Source organism: Desmodus rotundus, chromosome 10, assembly GCF_022682495.2.
Source record: "Desmodus rotundus isolate HL8 chromosome 10, HLdesRot8A.1, whole genome shotgun sequence".
Lineage (NCBI taxonomy): Eukaryota > Metazoa > Chordata > Mammalia > Chiroptera > Phyllostomidae > Desmodus > Desmodus rotundus.
In genome coordinates this window covers 19,063,492-19,091,325 of record NC_071396.1, presented here as the reverse complement: position 1 = coordinate 19,091,325, position 27,834 = coordinate 19,063,492, and the positions used below count along the sequence as shown (strand labels likewise).

Below are 27,834 nucleotides of genomic sequence, written 5' to 3'. Positions count from 1 at the left end.
GCCTAGTACCAACCTCTTTGTCCAACAAAAACAACTAAACAACCAGATTCAGATATTAAAGTATAAAGATTTAAAATACATTTTAAAGGAGAAGATCACAAGAGCAAAATCAATTACATCAATTTTTAATTACCATCTTAAGTAAAACTTACTTTCTCAATGTTCTTAACATGTATTCCCTTACTTCAATCAAAACTTGTTGAATAATTTTTCGTACTTTTTCGAACCATGAAGAAAGTGGGTTTTGTTAACCTGTGGAAGAGGTCAGCAAACCACGGCCCACGGAGCAAGTCTGGTCTGCTGTGTATTTTTGTAAAGAAGGTTTTATGGGAGGATAAATCATGCCATCTGCTCGGGGCTGCTGTCACACCGTCATGGCCAAGTTGAATAGCTGCACCATGGACCATATGGTCCCCAAGCCTAACGCGCTATTTGTCCATTTACAGAAGTAAAGTTTGTCGTTCCCTGACCTATGCTGGCAGGACCTCACCACACGCAGAGGGAGGGCTGTGTGTGGGAGAAAGCCCCCTGTAAACACACCAGTGCTGGTGCCCATCCTTACCCCCGGGCCCCCCGTGACATGATTTTAGCTAATTTGTTCCTAAACTTTAACTTCTTTCCATTGGTTCAGCTGTACCAATCATTCCGCCGGTTCTCTTTGGGCCCCCATTATGTCCTCCTCCTAAAGGGTTTCTCTTCTGTCTCCCTCGGCAAAGCTGTTTTACTTGCCACGCTAATAACCATTACTCAATATTCAAAGAACTTCCACTAAATCAAAATACATAATTCTGGGAATTCATCAACTTGAACTATGTTTTTCCTTCTTCTCAAGTACACCTTCTTTCCCCTGGATTTTCTCATTGCCCTAATTTAATGTCAGTGTTATGAGACTACGCTGCATTTTCCAGGATGCTACGCCCTCCTTCCCGCCTCCTAAACCAAATCTCTTTGAAAACAGTGGCGGCGCAGGCCAGCGCAGCGTGCAGGCTTTCCGCTTCTGGACCCAGATCAGAGATGGTGAGATACAGACTCGGGGCTGAGCCGACAACCCTCCATCGCCAGCTCCATCCCTGCTGGAACATGACTGACTCAGGAGAGCCCACAGTTTACGAAGTGCCCACATAGTTTTGATGCACAGCCTGATTTAAAGACTAGTGTGTTAAACAATAGTGTTAATTTATTAATCAATATGTTTTAAGGGAAAATATAAAAGTAAACAATCTATCACACTCTGTAGGTTATCTATGAGCCAACTACTTAATTCAGCTAATGTCCTGCCACTGGCCTAGGCACGGGGCATACAGTGGTGAGCTGAAAAGGCAGGGCCCTGCCCTCATGTGGTACCCAGTACTCATGTGGGTTGGAGCAGAAAGACACGGACAGATACTAGGTGCGTGCCAGGCACCCCCAGGCAGTTCTCTGGGTGAGCAGGCCGCACTGCAAAGAGGCTGAGTGGTAGTGGATACTATTCTGTATAGCGAGTGGCAGGCAGCAGGCTTTGGTGAGGTGACATTCGAGCAGAAACCTGAAGCAAAGGAAGGAGCAAGCCCTGCATAAAGACAATAACAACAGAAAAATGGAGAGGGGTAGGGGCAGCAGCTTACCTTAAAGTGCTAAATTATTTAAAAGCCTACTACTTGATCTGTGGGGATCACCTTCCTTTCAAACGATGACAGAACAACAAAACAGTAGAGAGCAGGGCTGCATGGCTGTGTTCCAACAAACTGGGGCGAGCTGTTTAGACTTCTGTTTTAACCCGATGGTTTCAGACAACCGAAAAAACTGCAGAAGGACTCTGAACTACTCTGAGAGCATCTTTTAAAATCATAGGTATACACAATGGTGACAAACGAACATTACCGCTCAGGACAAGAGTGGTAGTCCAATTAGTAGCGAGCTTTTGCATTTAGGAACTACATAAAATATAAAAGTTACTAATTATTATGTAACAAGCTAATGTTAAAAAATTAGTTAACACTATTTATATCGATGACAGGTAATGAGCACATCACTTAATCATAGCAGGTGATCCCTGAGTAGTATTTTTATTAAATGCTTGTAAGAGAAATATATATTCACATTTACTATAAGGAGAATCTATATCTGCCATAACATTCTTTTATTTGAACACCTGTTAAATAAGCACTATTAAAATGTTTTCATTGTAATCAAAGAACAGGTAAAATGAAAAGTTGGGCAGAAGTGACTCTACGTGTTAAACACTCAAATGTAACCGAGTGAGAACCGAAGGGCAAAGAAAGGGTAAGCAGTGGTGTGTGTACCTAACCTCAGTACAGTGGCTTGCTTTGCCAATTCTAAATATCGTTGAAGGGGCATTTTATTAACTATGCATTATTATATCCAGAAAACCCAAAGAAACTCCGCTCAGATTTCCTAAAAATTTCCTTGCGGAGCCCTTGTAAACCATGGTAATAACACTGCATCCCTGAGCATCCTCTCCCTGCCCCAGACTACAGCAGCTCGCTGTGAACCGCCCCACTGCAGCCTGCACTGGCAGCGTGCTTGCACGCGAGTCTTTAGAAACCTCGAGAACGAAGTATGACCACTCCAGGTGCTTTGGCATTCAGGAGAACATCTGCCGTCTGTACCAGCCATGCGTGCTTGAACTCCAAATTCTTTTCCACACAGAAAATATGACAACACTAAAGTCAAGGTAAGGACAGAAGCCTAATGAATAATTTAAGGCTACTTAACACAATTCTTGGGACTATTCTCCTATAGATAAAAAATTCTGTCACCTTCGGTTAAGAAGAGCGGGAGTTACTGCCGAGCAGCACCCTGTCTTTGTACCATTCCAGGAACTCTGGGGAAGGGGGCTGCGGGGAAGTAAGTTAGTCTTCCCCAATACTGCAAGGTGTGAACATATCTATAGTAATGTGCACAGATCTGTGTCTGAGTGGCTTGACCGGAAGTCTATAGGAGACGGACTTTATAATGGACAGAATACAGGCTTTGGATTCAGTCAGATGTGGTGGGGAATCCTGCCTCAGCCTCCTGCTCCTGGGCGATCTCGGGCAAGTTACTTAGTCTTTCTGAGACTCAGTTTCCTCAGACATGAAATAAGACCCTGGAAAGATCGGAAGTAATATACTTAAGGCATCAGCACAGGGTGACACAGTGTTTAAAGCTCTGTTAATATTTTAATTGATTTTGATGTCTTATAAAAAGAGTTAAAGGAGAAATAATTTAATTATGATAGTTTGTTTTATTACCATCAAGTTCACAAAAGTGATCCTGTGAGTCATCGTATCTTGCCCAGTCAATGAAAGCTTCTTTGCTTTGATTACTATGGGGAGGAGGAATAAAGAGGAAAATGATTAAACCTGGAGTTGCAAATTGTAACAATGTATTCTAGTGTAATCAAAAATAGATAACATGCGGTCACTTCTTTATTAATTACAAGGTATCACAAATTCACTTACTGGTTACATGAAGGAATGATGAAAACAAATTATGGGTATATGAAAAACACAGATATTAACTCCCACAGATATTCTCCTTTTCGTGTTCATCAACAAAACATTATCAAGGATGTTCGAGGTAGCACAGTTTGTAAAAGCAAAAAATTTGAGACACCCTAAACACCCACCAGTGGGGGAACAGATAAGTAAAATGCAGTATATTTATATCAGGAAAACTATTCATCGGTTAAAAGAATGAGACAAATCTCTGTTTTAACGTGGACAGATCTAGAAAGCAAAATGTGCAGTGTGAAAGAAAGTTGCAGGATGTTAAATACAGTATTGTATCATTTACATAAGGGAAAAGTAAAATCCTATGCACGAAATGATACCCATATGTAACAAAGACAAAAACAAGGCCGGGATATACACGACATTCACAACAGTAGTGACCTCTGAGAAAGAAGGAAAGAAAACAGGACTGAGGAATAGAACGTGGGGGATTTAAGCCTTTGACATTCCTCTTTTCTTACAAAAACCGTTGTAAGAGGTAGAAAATGTTAACATTTATTCATTTGGAATGGAGAACATATGGGCATTATATTATCCTTTCTATTTTTCTAAATTAAAATTTTTTCCAATAAATAAGATAAGTAAAACTTCTAAGTTTACAACAATTACAGTACAGAAATACAAATCTAAACAAACAGGGAAATGAAAAAGAATTTCTGTATTATTCCATTCCCCAGTCACTGATACGTTCGGTCATTTTATATTGCATAATCTGAGACCATTTACAAATTATTTATGTTGGCCCTCAAAAGCAGGTTTGTCCTTAGAGCAAATAAGGAAAACTCAGATAAGGAGGGTGTTAGGACCTTCACAAGTATGTGCAATAGTGAAAACTGCATGTGTACTGGTATGTTAATAGTAACTTTTATTCAAAATGTAACAGATACATTGAATTACTATTTATAAAAGACCTAGAGATTCAAGTTCCTTTTCCCATAATAATCAGAAAGAACAGACCCATACACCCTGCAAAAGCTGAGCAATCTTCTAAAGTTTTCCCTTTTTAATAGAGGCACTACTGATGATTTAGAAATTTAAGTACAAATCAGTCAACAAGAGGAAGCACAGCTATCATGGAATTCAGGATAAAGAATAACTTTTTCCTTTTAAAAATTAGTTGAAACTTTAATGTTTTAAGATCACAAGAAAAACAGGAGATTTCTGATGTGAACAACAGAATTTTTAAAATATTACTAAAACAAAACTTACCTTAATGTGCTGTTAATTGCTCCCAGCTTATTAGCTTGCTCACAGTCTTCTAGTTCCTCGGTACTGTTTGCCACTTTCAAGTACTGAAAGAAAGGTCACAATAAACAAGGGTGAGTAATAATCGTTACCTTCCTTTTTATTTCAGGCTCAGCTGGCAGGACAGGGAGTCTGTCACTGACAATATACACAAAACATAGACACATCCTATTATTAACAAATACAAGAAATACAAATGAAATGAACCACAGATTTCTACCTAATAAATTAGCGGATCATGATTAAAACATAAGCAGGCATGTTGATGATGATGTAAACCCAATCCTCTTGGGAATGTCATCTCACACCATTTATCAAGAGCTGTAAAAATGCATAAACCGTTGAACCAGCAGCCCCACTACGGAAATCAAATCCACAGCAACCCTTACACACAGAAACAAAATGATGTATGACCACTTTCGAAAGTTATCTGGTACTGGCTTGTGAGGCTGAGGTAGGCATACCCTGTGGCCCGGCAGTCTTATTTCTACTGCTCCACCCAGAGGGACTTACATGTGTGCACAGTGAGAGAGAAGACAAAGATGCAAGGGCCTTGCTGCTTGGGAGAGCAACACCAAAGACGGCTGAAAGGCCCACCGATACGGGACGCGGCAGAGCATATAACTGAACACTACACGGCCGTCAGAATTAACTACATTGACATATCGCAACAGACACAAAACCTCAAAAGCATCATAGGCAGTAAAAACGCACACTGAAAAAATGTTTTAACCGGAATAAATACAAAACTATAGTATTCAATTTTTTAAAAATTTCACAGAAAAGATCTATATATACTGTGGATGCTTATACAATAACATATAAAAATAGAAAGCATAGCACAGCACACACATCGACTTCAGAAAATGTCTCCCTTTGGGGAGGGAGGACACAGAATGGGGTTGGGAAGGAGTCCGGAAGGGATTGCAACTGTCTTTAGACTGTTTGTATACTTGAGACCTGAAACAAGAATAAATAAAAGGAAGCGAATGTGAACGAAAGACCGCCCACGGAGGGAGCAATAGTGGAGAACCGCCAATGTCTCACATAGGGAAGCAGCGAGGGAGGGGATGGGGACCTTCACACGTATGTGCAGTAGCGAAAACTACATGTGTACTATGATCTAAAAACACGGGCATGACACGGTAAATTACAGCCTATTCAGGAGAGGAAAGGGGTAATCTTTAGTAAAAAAAAAAAAAAAAGTTTAATTCCATTTAAAAATGGTAGGCTCCAAATATCTTGACAACTGGTTTCCCTGTACAACATAACCCTGGGTATGACAGACCGACTAGTTGAAACAGAAGACTAAAAATACGCACACGATGAAACATCTGTTGGGGAGGCCATCTGACTTTGGAGTAACACTTCGCAGTTCTTCTAGAGTTTCCAAAAACAGAGCTGAAGCTATGTAATTTTAATTGTAAGGATATAAAACTTCCATGCTTGCTGCAAAAATTAGGAGTTAGGGAGTTTTGGATAAAATGTGGCCATTCCCAATCAACCATATTACCACTCCCTTCTGCAACCCCTGGCAACCAGTAAACGGTAAGCTTCCCCACACACAGCAGAAACACTCAAGGAAGAAAAGTGACTCACCTTATTAGCGCTCCCAGCTTTAATTCCGACAGGAATTTTACTCTTAAAAGAACAACAAAAAAATATTAAGCAATCATCATTTTTTGAGACTTCTTCACAAATTAAAATGCTATTGCTCCAATACAAAGGCTATTTTATTCCATGAGGAGAAAATGTACATTCATTCAACTTCTGTAATCATATTACCTCTTTGAGGTAAAAGGTAAAGAGTTACACCAATTTAGACCTGTGAATCGGAGGACAGAAAATTGAACGACATACACAAAGTCATAGCATCAAAATCAGCTCTAATTTAAACTCCCAATGTAATACTTAATACTTTATGTAATTTTTAGGTTTATAAAATGACTAAATCACTTTTTCCATAAACTCCCTTACCACAGAAACAGAAGCTTTAAAAATTTCAACATTATTTGAAATATGTTATGCTCAATTCATTTTTAATTTCTGCTCTAAATTGACATTTAAAGTTTAGGCAATTTTGGGTTAATGTAGGCCGCAAGAGTAAGTTCTTTGGCCCTTATGATTGACCTAGGGCCTACCACAGAAGAACTGTATCTGGGTTCAACTTTTTTTCCTCCAAAGTCAATATTTTAGACTTAAATCTGTGCATTATTTTTAAAATTTTTTATTTATTTTTAGAGAGAGGGGAAGAGAGAAAAAGAGGGAGAGAAACAGCAATGTGTGGTTGCCTCTCGCACGCCCCCTACTGGGGACCTGGCCTGCAACCCAGGCATGTGTCCTGACTGGGAATCAAACCAGCAACCCTGTGGTTCACAGGCCAGCACTAAATCCAATGAGTCACACCAGCCAGGGTTAAATCTATGAATTATTACACTTGGTTTATCAAACACAATTTTAACCAAAAATCATATCTGAAAGCAGACAATCACAGGCTGATCCTCTGATCAACCTAGGGGACTGATTTTTGATGTTTGAATTTATGAGTTATCAAATTAATAGAAAATTAACATGAAAAGAATTTTTCATGTTTCATAAATTTTAACCAAATATTCAGAATAAATATTTTACTGTCAGGCTGAAGAATAGAAATAATAATTATTATGATAAAAAAAATTTTCCTAATCAATAAAAAAGACCACATACATGATAAAAATGTTACTTGCTACTAGCATTTTACCATTTCAGTGTTTCCTACCAGTGCCTCCAACAGAGGGCAGGAGAGAGAAAGCTACGAACTCAGGTCAAACCCAGCAGGCACAGTGGTAAGACCCTGAACTTCAATAGGGAATAAATACTAGCCAAAAGTACCCTCTGACCACTGTATGGTATGATAAAATCAAAATCTTCAGCAGCTTTTTAAAAGGTTTGATGCTAAATGCAATAACTTGCCCGAAACAAATATTAACACAAGCCATCTGGAAATAAGGGGGTAGGCACCACAGATGAGCATCATGAATCATACAAAAATCACAAAAAAGAATGAAAAGTAATTAGAACTATACTAATGATTAAAATCAAGCATGAAGTAACCCTGTCTATTGCCACTAATGCAAGCAACATGCAGCAGAGTGAGAATTACAAAATGAAGCGACCCCCACGATTAGACTTCAGATCATAGAAGGCAAAATTTCGCTCTGTACCATGACAAGTTTGAGTGCAATAGGAAATGCCCACTAAATTTCCCCCCAAAGACAGAGAAATACAAATATTGTCGCATCACTTAAAATGACCAATAAAAAGGGACCATTTTTTATCTCTGGGGGGAAAAAGGGAGGGAATGGGATTGGAAAGGGAATAGACAGGGATTTTTAAAACCATATAAATGTTATATTTCTTGTGTCCAGGATTCATATATAAATAAATATTTTCATTTATTCTTAGTAGAAACTTAAGGCTAAACAGGATAATCCACCAGAGACAATATATATTTTAATGTAAAACAATTTAGAAATGCATTCTGTACAAAGCCAAATAACTCTCGCAATTCAGCAATAAAAAGGTAACTCAATTTAAAAATGAGCAAAGGTTTAAGAGAGATTTCTGCAAAGAAAACATACAAATGGCTAATAGGTACCTGAAAAGATGCTTAACATTACCGGCCAACAGGGAAATGCAAATCGAAACCAAATGAGATGCCATCCACAAGGACGGCCAAAATAAGAAAGACAGATGATAACCGCGGCTGGCAAGTATGTACAGAAGTTGGAACTATCGTCCATTGCTGGCGGGAATGTAAAACGGCGCAGCCACATGGGAGACAGTTTGGCAGCTCCTCAAACAGTTTAAGTTACAGTATGATCCAGCAATTCCACTCCAAGGTATACACTCGAAAGAACCGGAAATATACGTCCACACAAAAACTTGTAGCTAAATGTTCACAGCAGCATTATTCCCAGTAGCCAAATAGTGGAAACAACCCAAATGCCCATCCACAGATGAACAAACAAGACGAGGTGTATCCATACAATGGACTGTCATTCCGCAATGGGAAGGCTGTTCTGTACACGCTGCAGTGTGGATGGACCTTGAAAATGTTATGCTAAGCAAAAGAAGCCAGCCGCACAAGGCCACATGCTGTATGATTTTATTGATATGAAACATCCATGATAAGCTTAAAAAAAAGAAAGTGGATCCGTGCTTTCCAGCAGGGAGAGGGACAGGGGCTGCTAATAAGCTGGGGGTTTCTTTTCGGGGAGGTAACAACCTTTATAAATGGTGATGGCCGCGCAATTCTGTGACTATTCTAAAAACCACTGGATTGTACATTTGAGAAAGAGTGAATTTTATGGTATATGAGTTATGTCTCAATAGAGCTGTTATAAAAAAACAATAAAATGTTAAATAATAATTCAAGTTCATACTGCAACACATAAATAAATGGCCAGAAAAATCTCTTGCTTACAGTAGAATACCAACTGATAAGCGTGGAAGAAATGGAATGAGAAAATCACTATTTGGCAAACACCACATAAATAATTATTTCAGGCAGGAACCATCAATGAATGCTAAAACTATAATGGTAAAGGTATGATGAAAAATAGGAAATTTTCATAGGCTCAAAGACTTTTCCTACTTTACAGAGAAGAAGTCTGGCAAACACCACCTTAACCCAGGGACGAAGGTGACACCCTATGACTCCTAACATGACACGTTGAGAAGGACACACCATCAGGTCTATGGCACACCCACCAAGAGTGCGTGGCCTGGATCCAATAATTAGAAAATACCGGAAATGCCCAAAATAAGGGGTGTTTTACCAAACAACTGGTGCCGTGGAAGAGAGGGAAGGAGGGAGGAAAAAGCCGAGCCACGGAAAGGTGAAGAGCTCCTGAGGGACTGTTCCAGGTCGAAAGAAAGCGAGAGACAGGGCATCCAAATGCTACACACGCTTTAGGATCAGGGACTTTTTTTCCTATAAAGCACATTGTTAAGTCAGTTGGCAATATATGGTTAAGGTCTATAGATTAGAAATCAGTATTCTATTAGTGCTAATTTCCTGATTTTGTTAATCATGCCGTGCTTAGGTAAGAGAATGATTTTGTTTTTAAGGACATATACACTGAAATATTTAGAGGTAAAGGATCATGTTGGTAACTTACACCTAAGTGGTTCAGAATATAATGTTAGTAACATATACATATAGAGAGAAGAATAAAGCAAATGTGATTAACATTTAGGGAATCTGGATAAAAAGTATATGGGAATTGTTTGTACCATTCCTGCAAATTTTCTCTAGGTCTGAAATTATTTCAAACTAAAAACTTAAAAAACATACTATATTCTTAAAGGGAAATGAAAATAATATATTTTTGAAAATTTTCCCATTAGGAAGGACATTCGTTCAGATGGGTTTTTCATATTTTTAAGGACAACAAACTAGGCTAACTGGTTAGGTAAGAAAAGCAAGAACTAATTACTGATGAAAAAGAATATAATTAACTATGCTAGATGTCAAAAAACGAAATCTAAAATGTAAACATTCCATTACTCATAAATGTAGCCTTTTTTCCCATTATAAGAAGACCAATTGGAGACCTAATTCCAAGCCTGAAATTTCCCCACTTTATGCACTTCAATTCCCACTCTAAATTTTAAATTTAAAGTTCAGTAGTGCTTTTTGTTATTTTTTTGCCTATGAAACAAGACACAGATTCAAGAAGCATAGATAAGAGTCAGCCAGTTGTAGATCCCGTCCAAGCGCAGGCCCCTGGTTTCACCTGTGTTACTGTATCAGGGTGCAGCCAAGACGAGGGCCCCAAATAGGGATTTGTAATGGGGTCCAGAACTCAAGGTGTCCAGGAAATATTAGAAAAATATATATAGGATGTCCTCACCTCCACAAGCCTGAGCTGGGGGAAGGGACACACAGAGCAGGGCCATTCAGAGCTGTTTTGTACAGCAACAGCAGCGCAGCTAACCTCTGTCACGGTCATTTAACATACCTATAACCTTTAACAGGTTTCATGGATATGTTAGATAGCTGTGGCCATGCTTTGAGCCAGGAGCTGGGAGTGACTTCCACCCAAGATGTAACTGGGAAGCAACTCCCCCTGGTTACAAGGCCTGCGTGAGAGCTTGAAGAAGATTGGCTCCACGCCATGGGGCCACACCTGCCCAGACTTACTATGGCAGCCCAGTAAAGCTGGAAGAATAGGGAATGCTGGCAGGTGTAACTGATTGTAGGAGGAGTCAGGAAGGGGGCTGCGGAGGAAGACTGGTGCTGGGATTTAAACCCAGGTGCAGCAGCCATACCTGGGAGAGGACCATGCAGTTTTGGTGGACAGAAGAGAGAGGACCGCATGGTTTTGGGTGGAGAAGAAGAGAGAGGACCACAAGGCTTTGGCAGAGAAGGGGGAGAGAACCACCTGCTTTGGCAGAGTGGGGACCCCGTGGCGGTGACACAGCTGATGGTGCCGGGAGCCTGAATCACGGACTTCTACTTCTTTTCCTGAGATACAGTACATGGACTGGGAAGAGGGAGAGGGAAGGACTGTGTGCGTCTGTGGGTATTCTAAAGCGCTTTACTATTTTAATGAAGACATTAAGTCATTACTCTAAGTCTATGTAACTTTTAAATAAATAATTCCTTTTCTTTTCACCAGTCTCTGGCATTGAGAGACATCTTTCCTCTGGCAGCGGGCAAGGTGAACCTAGTAGGTTGGGGGGGGACCCCCAGAGAGAAAGGGGGAGTCCTTTCCGTAACAGTATATTGTTCACCGCCCCCGTCTGTTCTGTAACATTACCTCCGGACAAGGCTCCACGTGGCAGTCTTTTATCGAACAGTGGCCATCTTCAGCCCAGAAAGGACACGGTCGCTTCAGATTAACCTTGAGAGAAAGAATGAGTTAACGTGAGGACACCGGTGTCACAGCTCTGCAGTGCTCTCTTCAGTGGTGACGAATGCGGAGAGCTTCCCGCCCCAAGGCACCTGTATAGTTCAGAATTCAAATGGCTGCTATTCTCCAGGCACCCAGATGCAGTATTAATTTTTAAAATTAAGTGACGCTATTAGTCCTCTGACACTTCAAAGAAAGAAGGAAGCCGAGTGCACAGCTCATCTGGAGAAGCAGAAAGCACTTCTGGACTCCACACCTCAGTGTCTCCCAGGGTCCCTCACACCCCCATCACGGAGCAAGAGTGGTCCAGCACCACGGTGTGTCAGGGCTGGGTGGGCTCTGGGGGAAAAGGCAGAAAAAGCACTCCCCTCCCCCCGCAGAAATCTCACCATTTGCTGGAAGAAACAAAATTTATATATTTGTATGTTTCTTTAACAACAAATTGTGGTGAGGAAAATCTCGACTTTCTGATGGAAAACGATGGGGCTGGTGGCTGTGGGCCGTGGAGGAGGTACTGTTTCAGGACAGATGAACGCTGGAGGGACAAGCATGTCTGGCTTCTGAGAACTGAGAATGGCCACTTCACTGACTTTGGGAGTGGGGGCGTGGATAGAGTGGCAGGGAGTGAGGGAGGGGCAGGCAAGGGACAGGTCGGGCAGGGCATTTTAACCACCGTGACAACTTTGACCTGTGCTGTTCTAACCGTGACGGGAAGACAGCAATGCAGCAGGACTTGCGGAGGGATAGCCCAAGTCAAAGAGCACGGTTTTTAATTCTTGTTTCCTCCCTTTTCATCCCCTTCAAACAGTTCACTATCCGCTGCTCACCGCCTCCACTGCCACCACTCATTTATTGCCCAGACTACTGCAATGTCTCTGCTTTCACCGCTTTCGAGTCTCACACAGCAGCCATAACTGCCTCTCTAAAACATCACTCAGATGGTATCGATCCCCACTCCAACCCCGCTGTGGCTTCCCACAGTCTGCAGCCAGCTCACCAGGCCCTCTGTCACCTGGCCTCCTGCCCAACCCCCCCCCAACCCCCGCCCTTGTCTCCTGCCACTAGCCTCTAGGTGCACCAGCCCTCCTCCTGCTGGGCTCCCGTGGGAGCTCCTTCCTGTCCCAGGGCCATTACAGAGGCTGTTCTGCAGTCCTCCAGGTCGGCCTGTGGCTCACTCCCTTCACTTCATCCTGCTATCCCAACGGACATTCACAGGCACCTGGGCTGACTTACTAAGAGATAAGGATGTCCAAATCTGTGCTCTTCCCTCCAGCAATTCTTGCCATCTCAGTAAATAGCCATTATTCCAGTTCCTTAAACTAAAACCTTGGCATCATCTTTATCTCTTCTCTCTCTCACCCCACATACACCACCTCTGAAAATCGGGTCAGGTCAAACTCCAAGTTCCTACCCTGGCCGAGAAGGCCCTGCAGGGTCTGCTCCCTTGCTCTCTGCCCTTGTTCACTGGCATCCTGGTGGCTCCTCAACCACAGGAGGCAGGTGGTGGTCTCAGGGCCTTTGCTCCTGCGGCTCCCTCTGCCTGAAAGCTGTCTCCCAATGGCTTGCTTTCTCACTCCCTTTAGGTCTTCTTCAAATACCACCTTCTCAGTCTGCTATTTTAAGTTGCTAAAGTTCAGGCTAATTTTTAATGCAGCAATAGGTAACGAACACCGTGCGTGGAGGACTGTGGGAGACACTGCTCAGGTCACCCTTCAGGAATGTTGCAGGCAGCCAGCCTGAAGACAGCCCCTTTGCCCAAGGCCCCCCGACCCCTGCCCGTGATGGCCTTCATCCATGACTGGTGCGGGGATAGAGAGGCCCAGACCCATGCCCTGGCCGGCATGGTTGTTGTTTAGAGCGTCATCCCCTAACTGAAAGGTCGCTGGTTCAATTCCCAGTCGGGGCACATGCCTAGGTGGTGGGTTTGACCCCAGTCCAGAAGCACACGATCCCTGGTCCGGGCACATATGGGAGGGCGCCAGTGGATGCTTCTCTCTGACTTCAATGTTTCTCCCTTTCTCTTCTCTAAAAAAGCAACGCAAGTGTCCTCAGGTGAGGACAAAAATAAAAATAAAGGCCCAGAAGCTCCCTCAGGTGGCGTGACAGCTCTGGAGGGTCTGGGAGGAGTCCACTGAGGCAGCATCGCAGCTTTAGGGTGAGAATCAGAAGAAGCCATTCTGAGCTACCTTATTTGTATGTAAAATGCCCAGAACACTAGACACTCTGTTAATAGTTTCTTTAGGCATCCACTACTCTTAGAAATGTCTGTGGAATCTGCGTTCCTAAGGAATTGTGTATAGACGAGAAACATTCACCTACTTTGGATATTGCTGGTGCTGATGGAGAAAAAAGGATGCATTCCCTAATTTTTAATTCTCTAGCTTGTTATCTTTCTGCACAACTTCAAACTACCAAAATATTGGATTTTTTAATCCTCAGAAATATTTAAAGAACTAAAATAGCCTACGCAGAATCAGGATAAAAGAGAAAATCACACTCAATTTTTAAAATACACTAAAAATTAAAGAACTTATAAACCCAATTGAACACTTAGAACAAGAGCACAGGCAAGGCATGAGAGCCGCTTTTAAACTACTCTTCTTAAATCTAACCTGCTGTTCTTACACTTCGACTACTGTTCTTAAGTTTAAACTGCTGTTCTTTCGCATGCTGCCTTATTGCTCCTGCCTCTGCCCCGTCACGGGTCACTCTGTACAGGGCAGACTGCTGTTGGATTTAAGAACGAGTCCTGCGGTATCGCTGTGGGCGGCGTTCGGGCTGCATCCTCAGCCGGGTCGGTGCCCTCCCGGGGAGCTAGCAGTGAATGTCTGCTGTGCTGGGGTTCCTTGCACAGGGAACAGCGCTGGCACATGCTTCTGCCGTCAGCTCGGCTCAGAGCCTGGGCAGGTGCGTCTGAGCGGCAGAGCCCCAGTTACGAGGCCGGCTGACCAAGTCAGTCTGTGGCATTTGCAGCTTCTGTGGAGGCTGGAATCTCTGCCTCATAATCCAAAGTGAAGGTGAAGAATTTCCCAAACATAGGAAGAGGGTTCAGATCGTAAGCATTCGGGAAAGACTAATAGGTTTTCTTTTTAATATATTTTTTAAGATTTTATTTATTTATTTTTAGAGAAAGGGTAGGAGAAAGAGAGGGAGAGACTAACGGGTTTTCAGTATAAGGCTTACTACATTCCAAGAGAAGATATATGGGTGGGCCAAAAAGTTCATCTGGTTTTTTCCTAAGATGGCTCTAGTAGCACTTAGCTGTCTTTAACTTCATTCGAAACTATTTGGTTAGATTGTATTGTGACAGCTGTCCTATCAGCGTGCATTAAAAAAAAACTTACCAAAACTGGCGAATTTTTGTGTAGCCATTTTTATATTGAAGATGGAAGAAAATACGCAACATTCCCGGCATATTATGCTTTATTATTTCAAGAAAGGCATAAACACAACTGAAATGCAAAAAAAAAGATTTGTGCAGTGTACAGAGAAGGTGCTGTGACTGATTGAACCTGTCAAAAGTGGTTTATGAAGTTTTGTGCTGGAGATTTCTCACTGGATGATGCTCTACGGTCGGGGAGACCAGTTGAAGTTGACAGCAATCAAATTGAAACATTAATTGAGAACAATCAACATTATACCATGAAAGAGAGCACCAACATACTCAAAATATCCAAATCAATCAAGTTATTGGTGAAAATGAAAAATGCATTTTTAGTTTAAGGAAAAAACTGTATGGACTTTTTGGCCAACCCAGTACACAGGGCGCTGAGGAGTGTGGAAAATGCACTTTCGGACAGGCAATAAAAGTCACATCGGTAGACAGTTATACAAAAATCTTTGGTACCCACAGAATAAAAAAATTGTAACCATACCTTGTAATAACGGAAGTAGTCTCGCTCTTGCAATTTTTTTATTTTGGGGAAGATTTTGAAGGTGTTAAAGTTATCGATGCTATCGATGTCACACAAGCAATCATCCAGGACTCCGATGACCTAGAAAAAAAAATATATAAAAAGTTTAAAATAAGTAAATGATGTTTGAACCTGACAAATCTGTACTATTACATAAAAAGATATTTTATCCACTCAAATTAGCTAGTATTTGCTAATGAAGATGCATAACAAAGTAGTCCCTTACTTTTTACTGTGGTCACCTCAATAAAAAACGACAGAAGGATTAGATGTACCCATTTTGAAGAACTAAACATTTTTGTTTAGTGGTCAAAAAGAAAGATATTGAATGTGTTTTTCCTTTATCTAGACACCTATGAAATCCAACTAGTTGTTGGACTGCTAAAGCAATTTCTTCCAGAACTAACCGAGAAGTCACAGACTAACATCACTGCTGTGACCCTGGCTTTCTTTTAGACCGCCACTTACCGAACACTCATGTGGCAGGCACGGTGCTAAGAGCATGGCGTGTGCCATCTCGTTCTCTAAACACCTAGTGAATATGTGTTATCCCCATTTTACACATAAGGAAATTAAGGCTTAGAAGGGTTAAAATAATTTTTCCAAAGTAGGAATGAGACTTAGTCCCAAGTCAATGCACTTTAGAACACATGTTCTTATTCACTACTCAAAGTATCCATTAATGAAGGAAAACCTGGCTTTTACAAACTAAGTTCAGAGTCCGAAAATTCCATAAAACATTCTTCAGCTGATTTGAAAATGGGACTCACTGACACGCACAGCTTAGATGAGTCTTCAAGAATTACGCTGAATGAAACATGCTAATCCCAAAAGGTTCCACACTGTATGGTTTCATTTCTATAACATTTCTGAAGTGACAAAATTCTAGAAAGGGGGCAGAGCTTATTGGCTGGTACAGCCGAGGGACTGGAGTAGTGGATGGAGCTGGAGTGGGGACAGGGCAGGAGGGCTCCGTGTGACGGAGCTGTTCCTTACCGGGACTGCGGTGGTGGATACACGAACCCGCATGTGATAGAAGTGTGTGGAACTCATACACACACCAGTGAGACGAGTACAACGGGAAGGCAAATGTAAAGGCCCCGAGGCAGTAAGCCGGCCCCATGTTTTTGAGGAACAAAGAGGAGGGCTATGCAGTAGGTAAAAAAAGAATTAGGAGACCATTGGAAGATTTTGGCTGTCACAAAGTCGCGTTTTCTCACACCAGCCAACTCTCCAACACTAACTGGGTGCCCGTTCACCTCTGATACTGCAGCAGGCATTAGGCATGAGCAGAACAGAACAACAGGCCAGGTACCAGAGGTCACGGGGCGGTGCCTAGCAGCAGACTGCTGTGGGGTGGGACCTCAGCCCCAGGGAGACCTTCGCTTCCCCAGCATATCTCTAGTCATGCGGTGTAGACCCCCTGACCTTTCACATCACTGGTCTTGCGGTCTGGACCCTCCCCTGACCTTTCCTCCCCCAGCATGATCCTAGGCATTCGGTAGACCCCCTTAGAGGAGGAACAAGGGGGCTGGAGAAGAGCCTCACTCCACTTACACACAGGCCCTTGCACGACCACTCCCTTAAGCAATTAAGCCTTCAAGATGATGAGGTTCTGATGCGCATCAAATAATCTTAGCGACAAAAGCCTCAGGTCTGTTGACCACAGAGATAGAGTTTTGGTCCAACTGGAGATGATGTTTAGGCCTCAGCTGAGCTTCAGCTCCAGGCCCAGCAAAGCAGCAAGGCCAGGCAGGACGATGCTGTGGCTGCCCTCAGGACCAGCTGCACTGACTAATGACCCCATGCCCAGGTGCTGACCAGTCAGCAGAGACCACGACCCTGAAAGGACACACCTGGAAAGTGGATGAATATGCTACTGGGATCCTCCCCTAAAATCCTTTAGAAAACAGATAAAAACACTCAGGACAGAGGACCCAGCAGGGCTCTCACACCTGTGACTTTCCTTGCTCCTTCCCCCAGGCTCAGTCTCTGCTTTTCTTCTTCCTAAGCTCCCAGGGCTCTTCTTTGGCCTCTGGAACTTGTTTCCCGAGCCCACGCAGCCCGTCTGGCTCACTTCTTCTACCTCTGTGACTTTCTAAATAAACTTTTACTTGTATTTGAGTCTTGGCTCTGAATTCTTTCTTAGCTGGAACTCAAGTACCAAGGTTGCTGAACCAAGATCCAACCACCAGTACCATTCTGGTGCTGCTTTGCTGCAAAACAATACTACCTGCATTTTGAGCAAAGCCCACAGACCAGGGGCTCAGTCACACAGGGCTTCCTCTAATTCAAAGGCCAGTCTCAAACCTCAGGCCACCCACACTTGAGGACTATAAACCCAAGTTTCCCGTGACTCCCTTCTCAGGCTTGATAATATGCTAGAACTGAGAACACTTTACTAATGTTCACTGGTTTGTTGTGAAGAATGTAACTCAGGAACAGCCAAATGGAAGAGGTGCACAGGGCGAGGTACTAGGAGGGGCAAGGTAGCACTTCTGTGTCTCTGAGCCACCCTCCCGCCAAGTCTCTTTACTCACCAACCTGGAAGCTCATTAAAACCCATGTGTTGGCCCTGGCTGGTGTGGCTCAGTGGACTGAGTGCCGTCCTACAAACCATCCTGCAAACCAAACGGTTGCTGGTTCAATTCCCAGTCAGGGCACATACCTGGGTTGCAGGCCAGGTCCCCAGTAGGGGGCATGCGAGAGGCAGTCGATCAATGTACCTCTCGCACATTGATGTTTCTCTCCCTCTCTTTCTCCCTCCCTTCCATGCTGTCTAAAAGTAAATAAGTAAAATCTTTTAAAAAGTATATTGTCCTGAAACAGGAGTCTCTTCATGTCATTCCTCTGAAAAACAAATTTTTTTAACTTGTGTTTTTAAGAGCTTTTACAGAACTCCATCTCCAGCACACCCTCCCCATCATGGAGGTTAAAAGTTCCTGCTCTCTTATCACTCAGTCTTTCCAGTTGCCTGAGACTACCCAGGGCTTCCCCTACCTAAGTCACAGCATTAGCATTAACTGATTAAAAGAGGCTTGTTATGAATAACAAAAGGCACTCCCATTCCTCAGGAAATTCCAAGGGTTTTAGGAGCTCTGTGCGGAAAAGGTGACAAGGACTTAATTACATTACCATATTATACCACACTGAGTGACAAAGGAAGCTACTAGAGAGTTTGGGCAGACAGTAAAAGGGACATGAAGGACAAGGTGAGGTGAAAGGTTTCTCTTTTATTTTGTATGATCAAGGAAGGTAACAATTCACAGAAGTGGACAAGTGTGATAATGTGACACTTTAGCAGAGGCCTAAGTGAGCCAGTGAGCCACATAAATACACAAGACTTGTGCTAGGCATCCAGGCCTCGAAACAAGAACACACTTGCCTTGTTTGAGAACAGCAGCATGTTTAGTGGGGAGAAGACTGGGAGGGGCAGATTTGAGGGAAAAGATCAGGAATTTGGTTCCTGGTACATCCAGTCTGAGATACCCTGGTAATCATCCAAGTGGAGACAGGGAAAGGTAATTGGATACTCGGATCTAGAGCTGAGACTCCCAATGTGGAGATTCTGGAAATTAATTTTATATATACAAAATATAATTTATATAAATATAATCTATTTATATATAAATATAATCAGTTATTTATATATAATCAACTTTATAACACACACACATGTGTGTGTATGTGTGTGTATATATATATATATATATAATTATTTAAAAGCAAGAGACTAAATGAGACAACCAGGACAGACAGGGGAAAGAGTCAGGATTTGAACCATGAGGGTCGAATGGTTAGTGGTTGGGGGCAGGGGAGGAACACACAAAGGATAATGAGCAAGACTGGACTGCAAGATGGGAGGAAAATCAGAACCGTATCCTGAAGTCAAAAGAACAAAGAATTCCAGGGAGACTAAGAGGTGAAAATCTGCTGCTGACACGTCACGTGAACATGTAAAAACTATGGGCTTCGGGAAGACATTCGGGCGGTCTTGACACGGGCAGCCTCGGGGAGCGGCAGGGGCTACATACAGTCTGCCTGGCATGGGCTGAAGAGAGGGCCAGAATAGGAGAGGTGGAAGCAGCTCTTCTGAGTTTTTTCTATAGACGGGGATAGAAGAATGGAGCAGTCGGAAGAGAAGGTAAGAGAGAACTTTAAAACAGTAGAATTAACAGCATGCTTTATAATGACCATGAGAGTCCATTAGAGAAGGAAAAATTGATGATCCAGGAGAACGAGGGCAGATTTGCTGGAGCAGGGTCCCTGAAATGGGGAAGGGGGACTGGCCTGTGAGTATGAACTGCTATCTATGGTAATCGATAGAAGTCTAAACAGGTGGACAGAGACTACAGACGCACGGATGTGGCTTACTCTGTTACTCCAGTTTCGTGAGTGACGGCTGAAGCTGAGAGTGAGGATGAAGAGCAGGCTGTAGGGTTAAGCAGAAGGACAAACATCAACTGTTGTCTAGTTCCATAATCCTGTCTTCTGCTGGATGCACTCAGCTCTTTCAGTCCACCCATTGAGTCTTCCGTTTCATTTCTAGAACTCTCTCACTGTTTTCATCTCTTTGGTCATTCTTTAATTTGGCCTCTTCGTTGCCTTTTCACACTTTCAAATCTTTTTATTTACACACATTGAACAACTTAAAATTGTATCTTATATTTTCATTATGGGTCTACTTTTATAATCTGTATTTCTAATACCTCATTCACGGTGCCTGTGTGTTTTGTGATTTTTGACTGTCAGCTGCTATTCTTCCCAGCACTTTCCCTCTGATAATTCTTTGGGGCCTTGGTTGAAAATAAACTCCTCCAGAGAGGATGGATATTTGCTTTTACCAGTAAGCCGGGGGCACAGCAACCTGGGCCTGCTAGAAATTAAATTTTCTGCCTGAACCCTTTCCCAGCACAGGTGGCATGAATTTGGCCTGCAAACCTGTGTAAGTGGCTCCTGGTTACAAATTCTCAAGGGAGCTTTTCCTCCCTCCCCAAGCAGGTTTCCTTCCTGTTCCCTTACTCCCAGTGGGATTCATTTCTCAGTCACTTATTTGTTGAGGATGTAGCCCCTTGGAGTCCAAGTTTCAGGGTGAGGTCTCCTTTTAGTTTCCTCTCTCTGAACAGACATGGTTTTGGGTCTTGTCCATTCCACTCCAAGCAGCTATTAAAGCAAAAGCTGGAGGTCTTTGGAGTTGGGGAAAATCCCCAGGGTAATGGACTAGAACGACATTGTTTATATATGTTATAAAGTCCCAAGGTTATATATGGCCTTCCTTCCGGGGCTGGGGTGGGGGTGGGGTGCTCTGTGTATTTCTGGATTTCATGCCACCTCAGAGATGCACGTAGAAAGATTTTAAAATATACCCAACTGAAACTACTTCTTTACAGGAAGACTAACTTGTTATATCACCTGCATGCACTGTCTTTACTTCCTAGTGCTTTGCCACACTACAAAACGTATTTGCATTTCATTCATAAGAAAATGGGGTTGAGATATACAAATCCCTATTATGTTATGTGCTTGAAAATAATTGTATGCTTTGATTGCAAAGATATATCTCAGTGATTTCTTGTGAATGAAAGTATTTTTTAAAACATCTACTCTTCCCTTTATGCTTTACTGTTTTGCTTCCAAGTCAGCATATGGAAGAAGAGTAAAAGAACTGTCTCGGTTCCCCTTTTTCATTTTCCTGGGTTTCCTGTGCGTTATTTCTATACCAAAGAAGCAAGCGCACTGGGATGTACTGTGCAGGTCAGAAAGGGGCCCACTGGGGCTCCGCTTCCCCTTGTTCACTGACTTAACAAGTGTGATGTTTTTGTCATGTGAGCTCCTTGAACTTCAGTCACCTCAAGGGCCCCATTTCTGAGACGTATCAAATAAAACGAGAGAATGTATATTGTCACTTGTTACAGATTAAAGTACTATCTAAAATATGATCAAATGCTGTGTTAGAAAGTACCACCAGAAACAAAAACCAAACATATTCATGTCTGAGGATTTGTGGGCACAATGCCACTTTGAATATGCACAAATCTTTAATTTCATTGGGTGAATGAAATGAAAATTACATGTTTACATGCATACAATAAAAATGAAAGGACAGATGCAATCATGAAGCATTAATGTACATAATTAGTGGTATGCGGAGAAACCAACGAGAGAGAAAATGAGAAAATCTCATGTTAAAAAATATGAGTGTAAATTCCATTCAAAAACAAACATCAAACTAGTAACTAGAAAGTAATTTTGCCCAAGTTCGCTTTTCAGAAGTCTGGTAGGTATGCCCAGATTTCCACCACCTCTATTTCAGTATTTTCCAAGTGGGGTTGGATAGGTAGTTTGAAGGATAACTGTACTGCAGTTACCTGCAAGGCTTGCTTAAAATGCTGACTCCTGGGGTCACATCCAGAGCCACTAAATCTGGACATCTGGCAGTGGGGCCAGAGAACCGGCATTTTTAACATACTCCCCAAAACCAAAAGTTTGCCCTTTTATTTTTATCAAATCATTCATTAAAAAATATTCAAACATGGGCACAAGTAGAATATTCAGGCATTCTGGGATTTAGTGAAGAGCATCAAAGGCCATGACAAAAGTGTCTGAATAAAGGCAGAAAAACATGTTTACGCGGTTACACTCAATTACCTGGAATTTTTCTTAGCAATGAGCTTTAATTGCTTCAAATCACATCTCCCCTGGTTATCAGGCCACCTGAGCCAGCTGGCTCCTCTCTCGGTTCTGCCACTTTGCCGCAGGTGCAAACAGCAGCACCTGGCAGCAGTCTATCCAAGCTCGACTGTGTAACCCAAAGCAAACATGCCTCTTACTTAAGGACAAAGATCTGGTCACTAACCCTCCGATTCCCAGCATGTTGGGAACGCCTGTAATGTCAGTTTCGCAAAGGAAGCCCCTAACTCTGCTCTCGGGCCACCGCCGCCCTGCTGAGACCACAGGCCGACCCAGACCCAGGCTCGCACGTGGCTGCACCTGTGCGTCGCCTGGCACACCGCACAAGTTGGTGAGACACGGCGGTCCTTAGCGGTGGTGACAGCCAAGAGACGCTCTAGTTCAGGAAGGGAAGTCCCGTCCCCTCCCGGTCCGCTCGGCTCCCGCAGGCCACGGGCCTCTGTCTTCTAGTCCCCGCAACTCTCCAAGGGTGAGGGGGGCGTTTCAGCCGGGATGTTTTCGCTCCCGCCCCTCCCGCGGCTCCCGCCGCACTCCAGCGGCTCCACAAATCAGCTCCGAACGCACACCTCCGGCCCGCATCCTCTTCCCCTTTCCCTGCCGTCACCCCGAGTGTCGCCGCCCTGCGCAGAGGCGGCTCGCCGGCGCTTCCTGGAGGTCTGTCAGGTCGCCCGCTGCCCAAAGGCCGCCCGGCCTCCCCGCCATCGCCGGCTCACCTGGGCCTCGACGACGCCCGGGAGGAGGCTCAGGGTGACCAGCAGCCGCACGGCGGCCGCCCCCCGCTCCGCGCTGGCCCGCCGGGTCCCCCGGCTCATGCTGCCCGCTCCCTGCACCGCGGCCGGCAGGGCCCCGAAGGGCTGGGGAACCGTGGGCGGCCCGAGCGACGACCCACGGGAGCTGCTGCCGGCGGCGGCGAGAGTCCAGGGTCAGAGGTCCACGAGCCCGCAGCTGCCAGTGAGGCGGTGAGCCCAGCGCCCCAACCACATCCCCAGGGCCCCGCCCCTCTCCCGGCCCCGCCCCGCTCCCAGCCCCGCCCTGCTCCCAGCCCCGCCCCGAGCGCAGAGCCTTGTGGGAATTGTGGTCCGCGCAGAAGACGAGATCGCGGGGGAACGAACGCGAACTTCCAGCTGCGGAGTCGCTCCGCCTCCCGGGGCTCGGCCTCCGTGGCGGCCAATGAGGCAGGACCACGTGAGCCCCAAAACACGAGAGGCGCAGGCCGGGGTTTAGGAGTGCCGGCCCGCCCCATGCGGTTGTCCTGGAAACATGGCCTGGTCTCGGGTGTTGTCTACCCTGACCTGGGGTTCGGCCATTACCCGCGTACGTTAGCGTCTTCGACTTTGAACCTGATGTGCTTTCTCTGACGCTCGCCCGGGGCCTCATCCGCTGCGGGGGCCTAGGGAGCCCCCGCGGCCTCGGCCCCTCTTTCATTTGATGCGCCCCGGACGTACTGTCATGCTCTGCCTGCCGCCCTCCCGTTCCTAACACGAGGCACGTTAGAGAGTGAAAACGAACCCCCGTGTTCAGAAGGCAATGTGGGAGTGGGGGCAAACGCACAGAAAAACTTGCGATGCAGACAGTGCTCAGCGCCCAGCTCTGAACATTCTAGCTCATCATGTGGTTCCAGACAAGTTGCTTCATCTCTGGACGTTTCCCCATCTTTATGTGAATACGTCGACCCCCCTCTCAAAATTTGTTCCAGAGTGACGTAACAAGTGTTCAATCAATGATAAGTGCTATTAATTTTATTAATAGCCTTGACCTCTGGAGAACTAGAAATACAGCCCCTTTAGTGTGTATTAGGTACCCATCGCCTCTATAACAAATTACACAAATTTAGTGGCTTAAAACAAATTTGTTATCTTACATTTCTGGAGCTCAGAAGTCCAAACTGGATCAGCAGGGCTGCCTTCCTTCTAGACGCTTTAAGGGACAATATATTTCCTTGACTCTTCCAACTTCCAGAGGCCTCCCGCATTCCGTCGCCCAGGACAAGCATCGCACTGTCAGCTCCTCACTCCCTCTGCTTCCACCTTCGCTCGCCTCCTCTTCCTGAGCCTAACGCAATGGCCTGCCTCCACCCAGAAATCCAAGATAATCTGCCCATCTCGAAGTCCTTGATCTAGTCACCTCCGCAAAGTCCATTGTGCCGCATGAAGTGACAGTCGCACGGGTTCTGGGGATTAGGGTGTGAGCATCTTTGGAGAAGCAGCAATCAGCTATATGCAGTTCTGGGTTCCTTTCAGAGCACTTTCAAAGTTCACGGGGCTCAGTGAAAAATGAAAATGCAGGGTCCTGGCTCCAAAAATATAAAGAATTTCAACACAGTGACAGCAGAGCAAAACCCAAATGAGGGCCGTAGCTTAAAAACAAAAAAGTTTTGTTTGATTCTTTCAACTACTTTTCTGCCTCTCCTCTTCTTTGCCAAACCTCTATTTTCTATCAGTCCCCTTTCCCTCATGTGAACGTGCTCCGTCCCTAGCATTCTACTAAAGCTTTTCTCTTATCAAATCTAGTGGACCTTTCTCAAGACTCCTCCTCTCTGTGCTGCCTTTCATGTTATTGGTTACCCACACTCTCTCGGGTTATATTCTAAAACATCCTGGGCATTTTCCATTGTTGTTAAAATGAATTATAAATTTTCTTGTTACAAAATCTCAAATCCTTTGATGGACCTGTAATCTCAGGTCCTCTCATGCTTCCGATCTCAAGTGTAGAATCCGTGGCCTGTAGGTAGAGCCCCTCTAGCTTTGTCATTGAGTGGTCAGTTGATGGAAAGGGGACAGAAGGTCCAGAATTTCAGTGCAGGTGTAGAGAGTTTTTGTGTTCTTGGTGACCTAACCCAGAAGATAACAGCAACAAGGAATCCCCCACCCCCGCCATTTATTTTTCAGTTCAGAAGCCAGACACACTCATATTTTGAAGACAAGTTTTTTTCTTGGTGAGTGAAATTGGAAATCCCGCGTAAATCCCGCATGTTTATCAGCAGATGTTGTGTAGCCAGATTCATTCATAATGATGCCCTTGGGGATCTGTTTTAGTATTCAGTGTTACAATGAGTGGTAGTTCCTTAGGGAGCAGACAGCCACCTTCTTTGTTCTCTCACCCTGGCCTCTTTGTTCACTGTCCCTAAAATCAGCTGCACTGAAAGCAGCACCAGGAGGCATCGGTGATGTCACCTCTGAGTCCTGCAGACGCACTGTTTGAACCTTTCCATCCCTAACACTGCGGCCAGAAGTTGTAACAGAGGGAGGGAAGGGTATACTTTAACCCCCTTTGGTTGCAAGCCACAAAAAAATCACCTCTAGCTAAATTCTTTTTTAAAAGAATAGCAACTGAAAAAAAAAACTGGAATAGCTTATAGCAGCGATTTTCAGTGGGTGTGCCACAAGAATTTTTAAAACATGCAGTACCTGACTCTTTAGTCAGAGCCACTAACCTCTATTCCCTTAGGTTGTCAAATAAAAAAAAAAAAAAAAAGACAACAGCCAACACAATGATAGCTGTCTGGTGTGAATGACTCAACATTATACCTTTTTCTTTTTTTGTCAGATTGGCAAATGTTTTTGGTGTGCCACAGAATTTTAGTAATTAGTTGATGTATGCCGAGAGATGAACAAGGGTGAAGATCCCTGGCTTCCAGGATCGAGGAAGAGGTCAGCGCTCACACCTAGGGGAGGGCAAAGGAGTTAGGGCAGCATTTGGGGACTCTAAGCAGAGTCTTTCTCAGGCACTGCCATTGGACAGATCAATTCCAAACCCTTTAGCCCTTTGTACATTCATTCAAAATTCAAATTCCTTCCAGAGCTTAGCTTGCCAGCTTAGCTTGCGGGGAGAGAGCGAGACAGCACGGAGTGAGCAAGAGGTAGACAGACAAACAGTGAGCGCTCTGCCCTCGACTGTCCACAGCGGGTGGGAGCTGCTCAGGCGGAAGCAGCAGCTGTGCCCTCCAGGAAGTCGTGCTGCCCCTCAGGCACTCCACTCCCACTTTTTCTTCACCTCAGCCTGCAGCCACAGGTTCGTTCAATCATCACAGATGTCCTGAGCGTGGAACACCTAAAGGCACACATCAGAAAGAGCGACGGTGCGCCTACTGTAGTTTATGTAATTTGTGACTTACTGACACCACCTGGGTTAGACGAACTTAACTATCTGTTAGGTATAAGAAGTAAGGTATAGGAAAACTGACTACATTTTTCAAATGGAAGAATTGATGGGCCTCCCAGATTATTCTGTTGAGAAGGGTTGGGGCCAGCGATAAAGTCAATCAGCATAATCTGTCCCCCCCACCCCGAAGACAAGCAATGGTAATTTGGAGTGGATTTGGATGGGACAGTTTACGGGAAGGGGTTAACCTGGAGAAATTCCACTAGGGCCAGCCATGACTATCTGCTTCCCATGATTCTTAGTGGAGCCAAACAGAATCAGCGTGGGTGACCACAGTGTGCTTCATCTCCTCGAATGAATAGCATGAGAATGGGCTTAAGTGAAACCAATCTCAGTCGTATTTGCAGTGCAGGCACACTAACTCATGCACAAAACACAGGTTTGTATCTGTCGCAGATTCACTTCGTTTTGCTCAATGCAAACCATGATCCCCGCACCCCTCTTATCCCTTTGTTCCCCCACCAACCCCCTCTCTGCGCCGTCTCTCCCTCTCCTGTCAGAGGCTGACCTCACTACCTTGTCCCCTTGTCCAGAGTGACTTGTCCAGAGTCGGATAGAGGTCCTTCCCACAACCTTCGTTGAGCCCTAGCAGTCCGCTCTCTGTTACAAGTATGTGTGTGTATATTATAGACATCCATGCAACCATCCAGAGTATGAAGTTTTAGAGGACTCTGTCTTCTTGTACCAAATTCTCTTTAGTGGGTATTTAGTTCAGTGAACAAACAGTCAATAAGTACTAGTCAGTTGACTGTTGTTCATTTGTTAATGTTATTCAGGATTTCAGTTTATCTGAGAAGACACCTCTCTCCCAACCAGCCCCTGAGCGTGTGCTGCGGACAGCTGGGAAGCAGCTGCTTCGAGCAGGAATATCCTTGGAGAAGGCAGCAGGACAAGACTCTCACAAAGGCAGGAGGTTACCGCTCCTGAACAGAGGTTTGGGGACAGTCAGAAAGACAGAGGGTGTACCACTCTCATCAGACGACTGGTTCAGACCCATTACTGGAAACCCATTACTTCAGGAGTTGGGGGTTTTCTTTGTGTTGAGCACAATTTGAAGTGTCTCCAACTAATGGTTTGTGAATCAAAGGCTTGAGAATGGCCTTAAGTAGGTGACTGGAATGCTTCAGTGACTTTGTGAAGTCACGAAATTAAACTAAGTATTTACATTTCCAAGACATCATCAAACGTATTGTGTTTCTGTGATTTTATGGCTTGGGTGACTTGCGACTGCTAATGAAGGAGAAACTCATTGGTGAACATTTCTAAATAAAAGTCAAGGCAATGGGGCGGAAATTTAATAACACCAGTAATTTCCAAGCCGAGTCGCGATCCGTGAACCTGCTGAGTACTGGCAATCTGCTGTGTTTAAACAACTGTATTTGTAGATAGTAGCTGGTGCGCTAACCAGCTGGCCACGGCGACTTTTAAAAA

At 44.2% G+C, this 27,834-nt stretch overlaps 1 protein-coding gene across 1 annotated transcript in view; it reads right to left on the bottom strand.

Annotated features, from left to right (window-relative positions):
• Positions 1-23,229, bottom strand: part of ERO1B (endoplasmic reticulum oxidoreductase 1 beta) — a 43,211-nt gene extending 19,982 nt beyond the window's left edge. Inside the window, exons 1-6 of the mRNA XM_053912706.2 lie at positions 22,956-23,229; positions 15,514-15,633; positions 11,546-11,629; positions 6,339-6,380; positions 4,704-4,786; positions 3,234-3,307 (exon numbers count right to left, since the gene is read on the bottom strand). Coding sequence (XP_053768681.1) covers positions 3,234-3,307; positions 4,704-4,786; positions 6,339-6,380; positions 11,546-11,629; positions 15,514-15,633; positions 22,956-23,054 — 502 coding nt within the window. The 5' untranslated portion in view covers positions 23,055-23,229. The remainder of the gene's footprint in view (positions 1-3,233; positions 3,308-4,703; positions 4,787-6,338; positions 6,381-11,545; positions 11,630-15,513; positions 15,634-22,955) is intronic.
• Between the last annotated feature and the right edge of the window lie 4,605 nt (positions 23,230-27,834).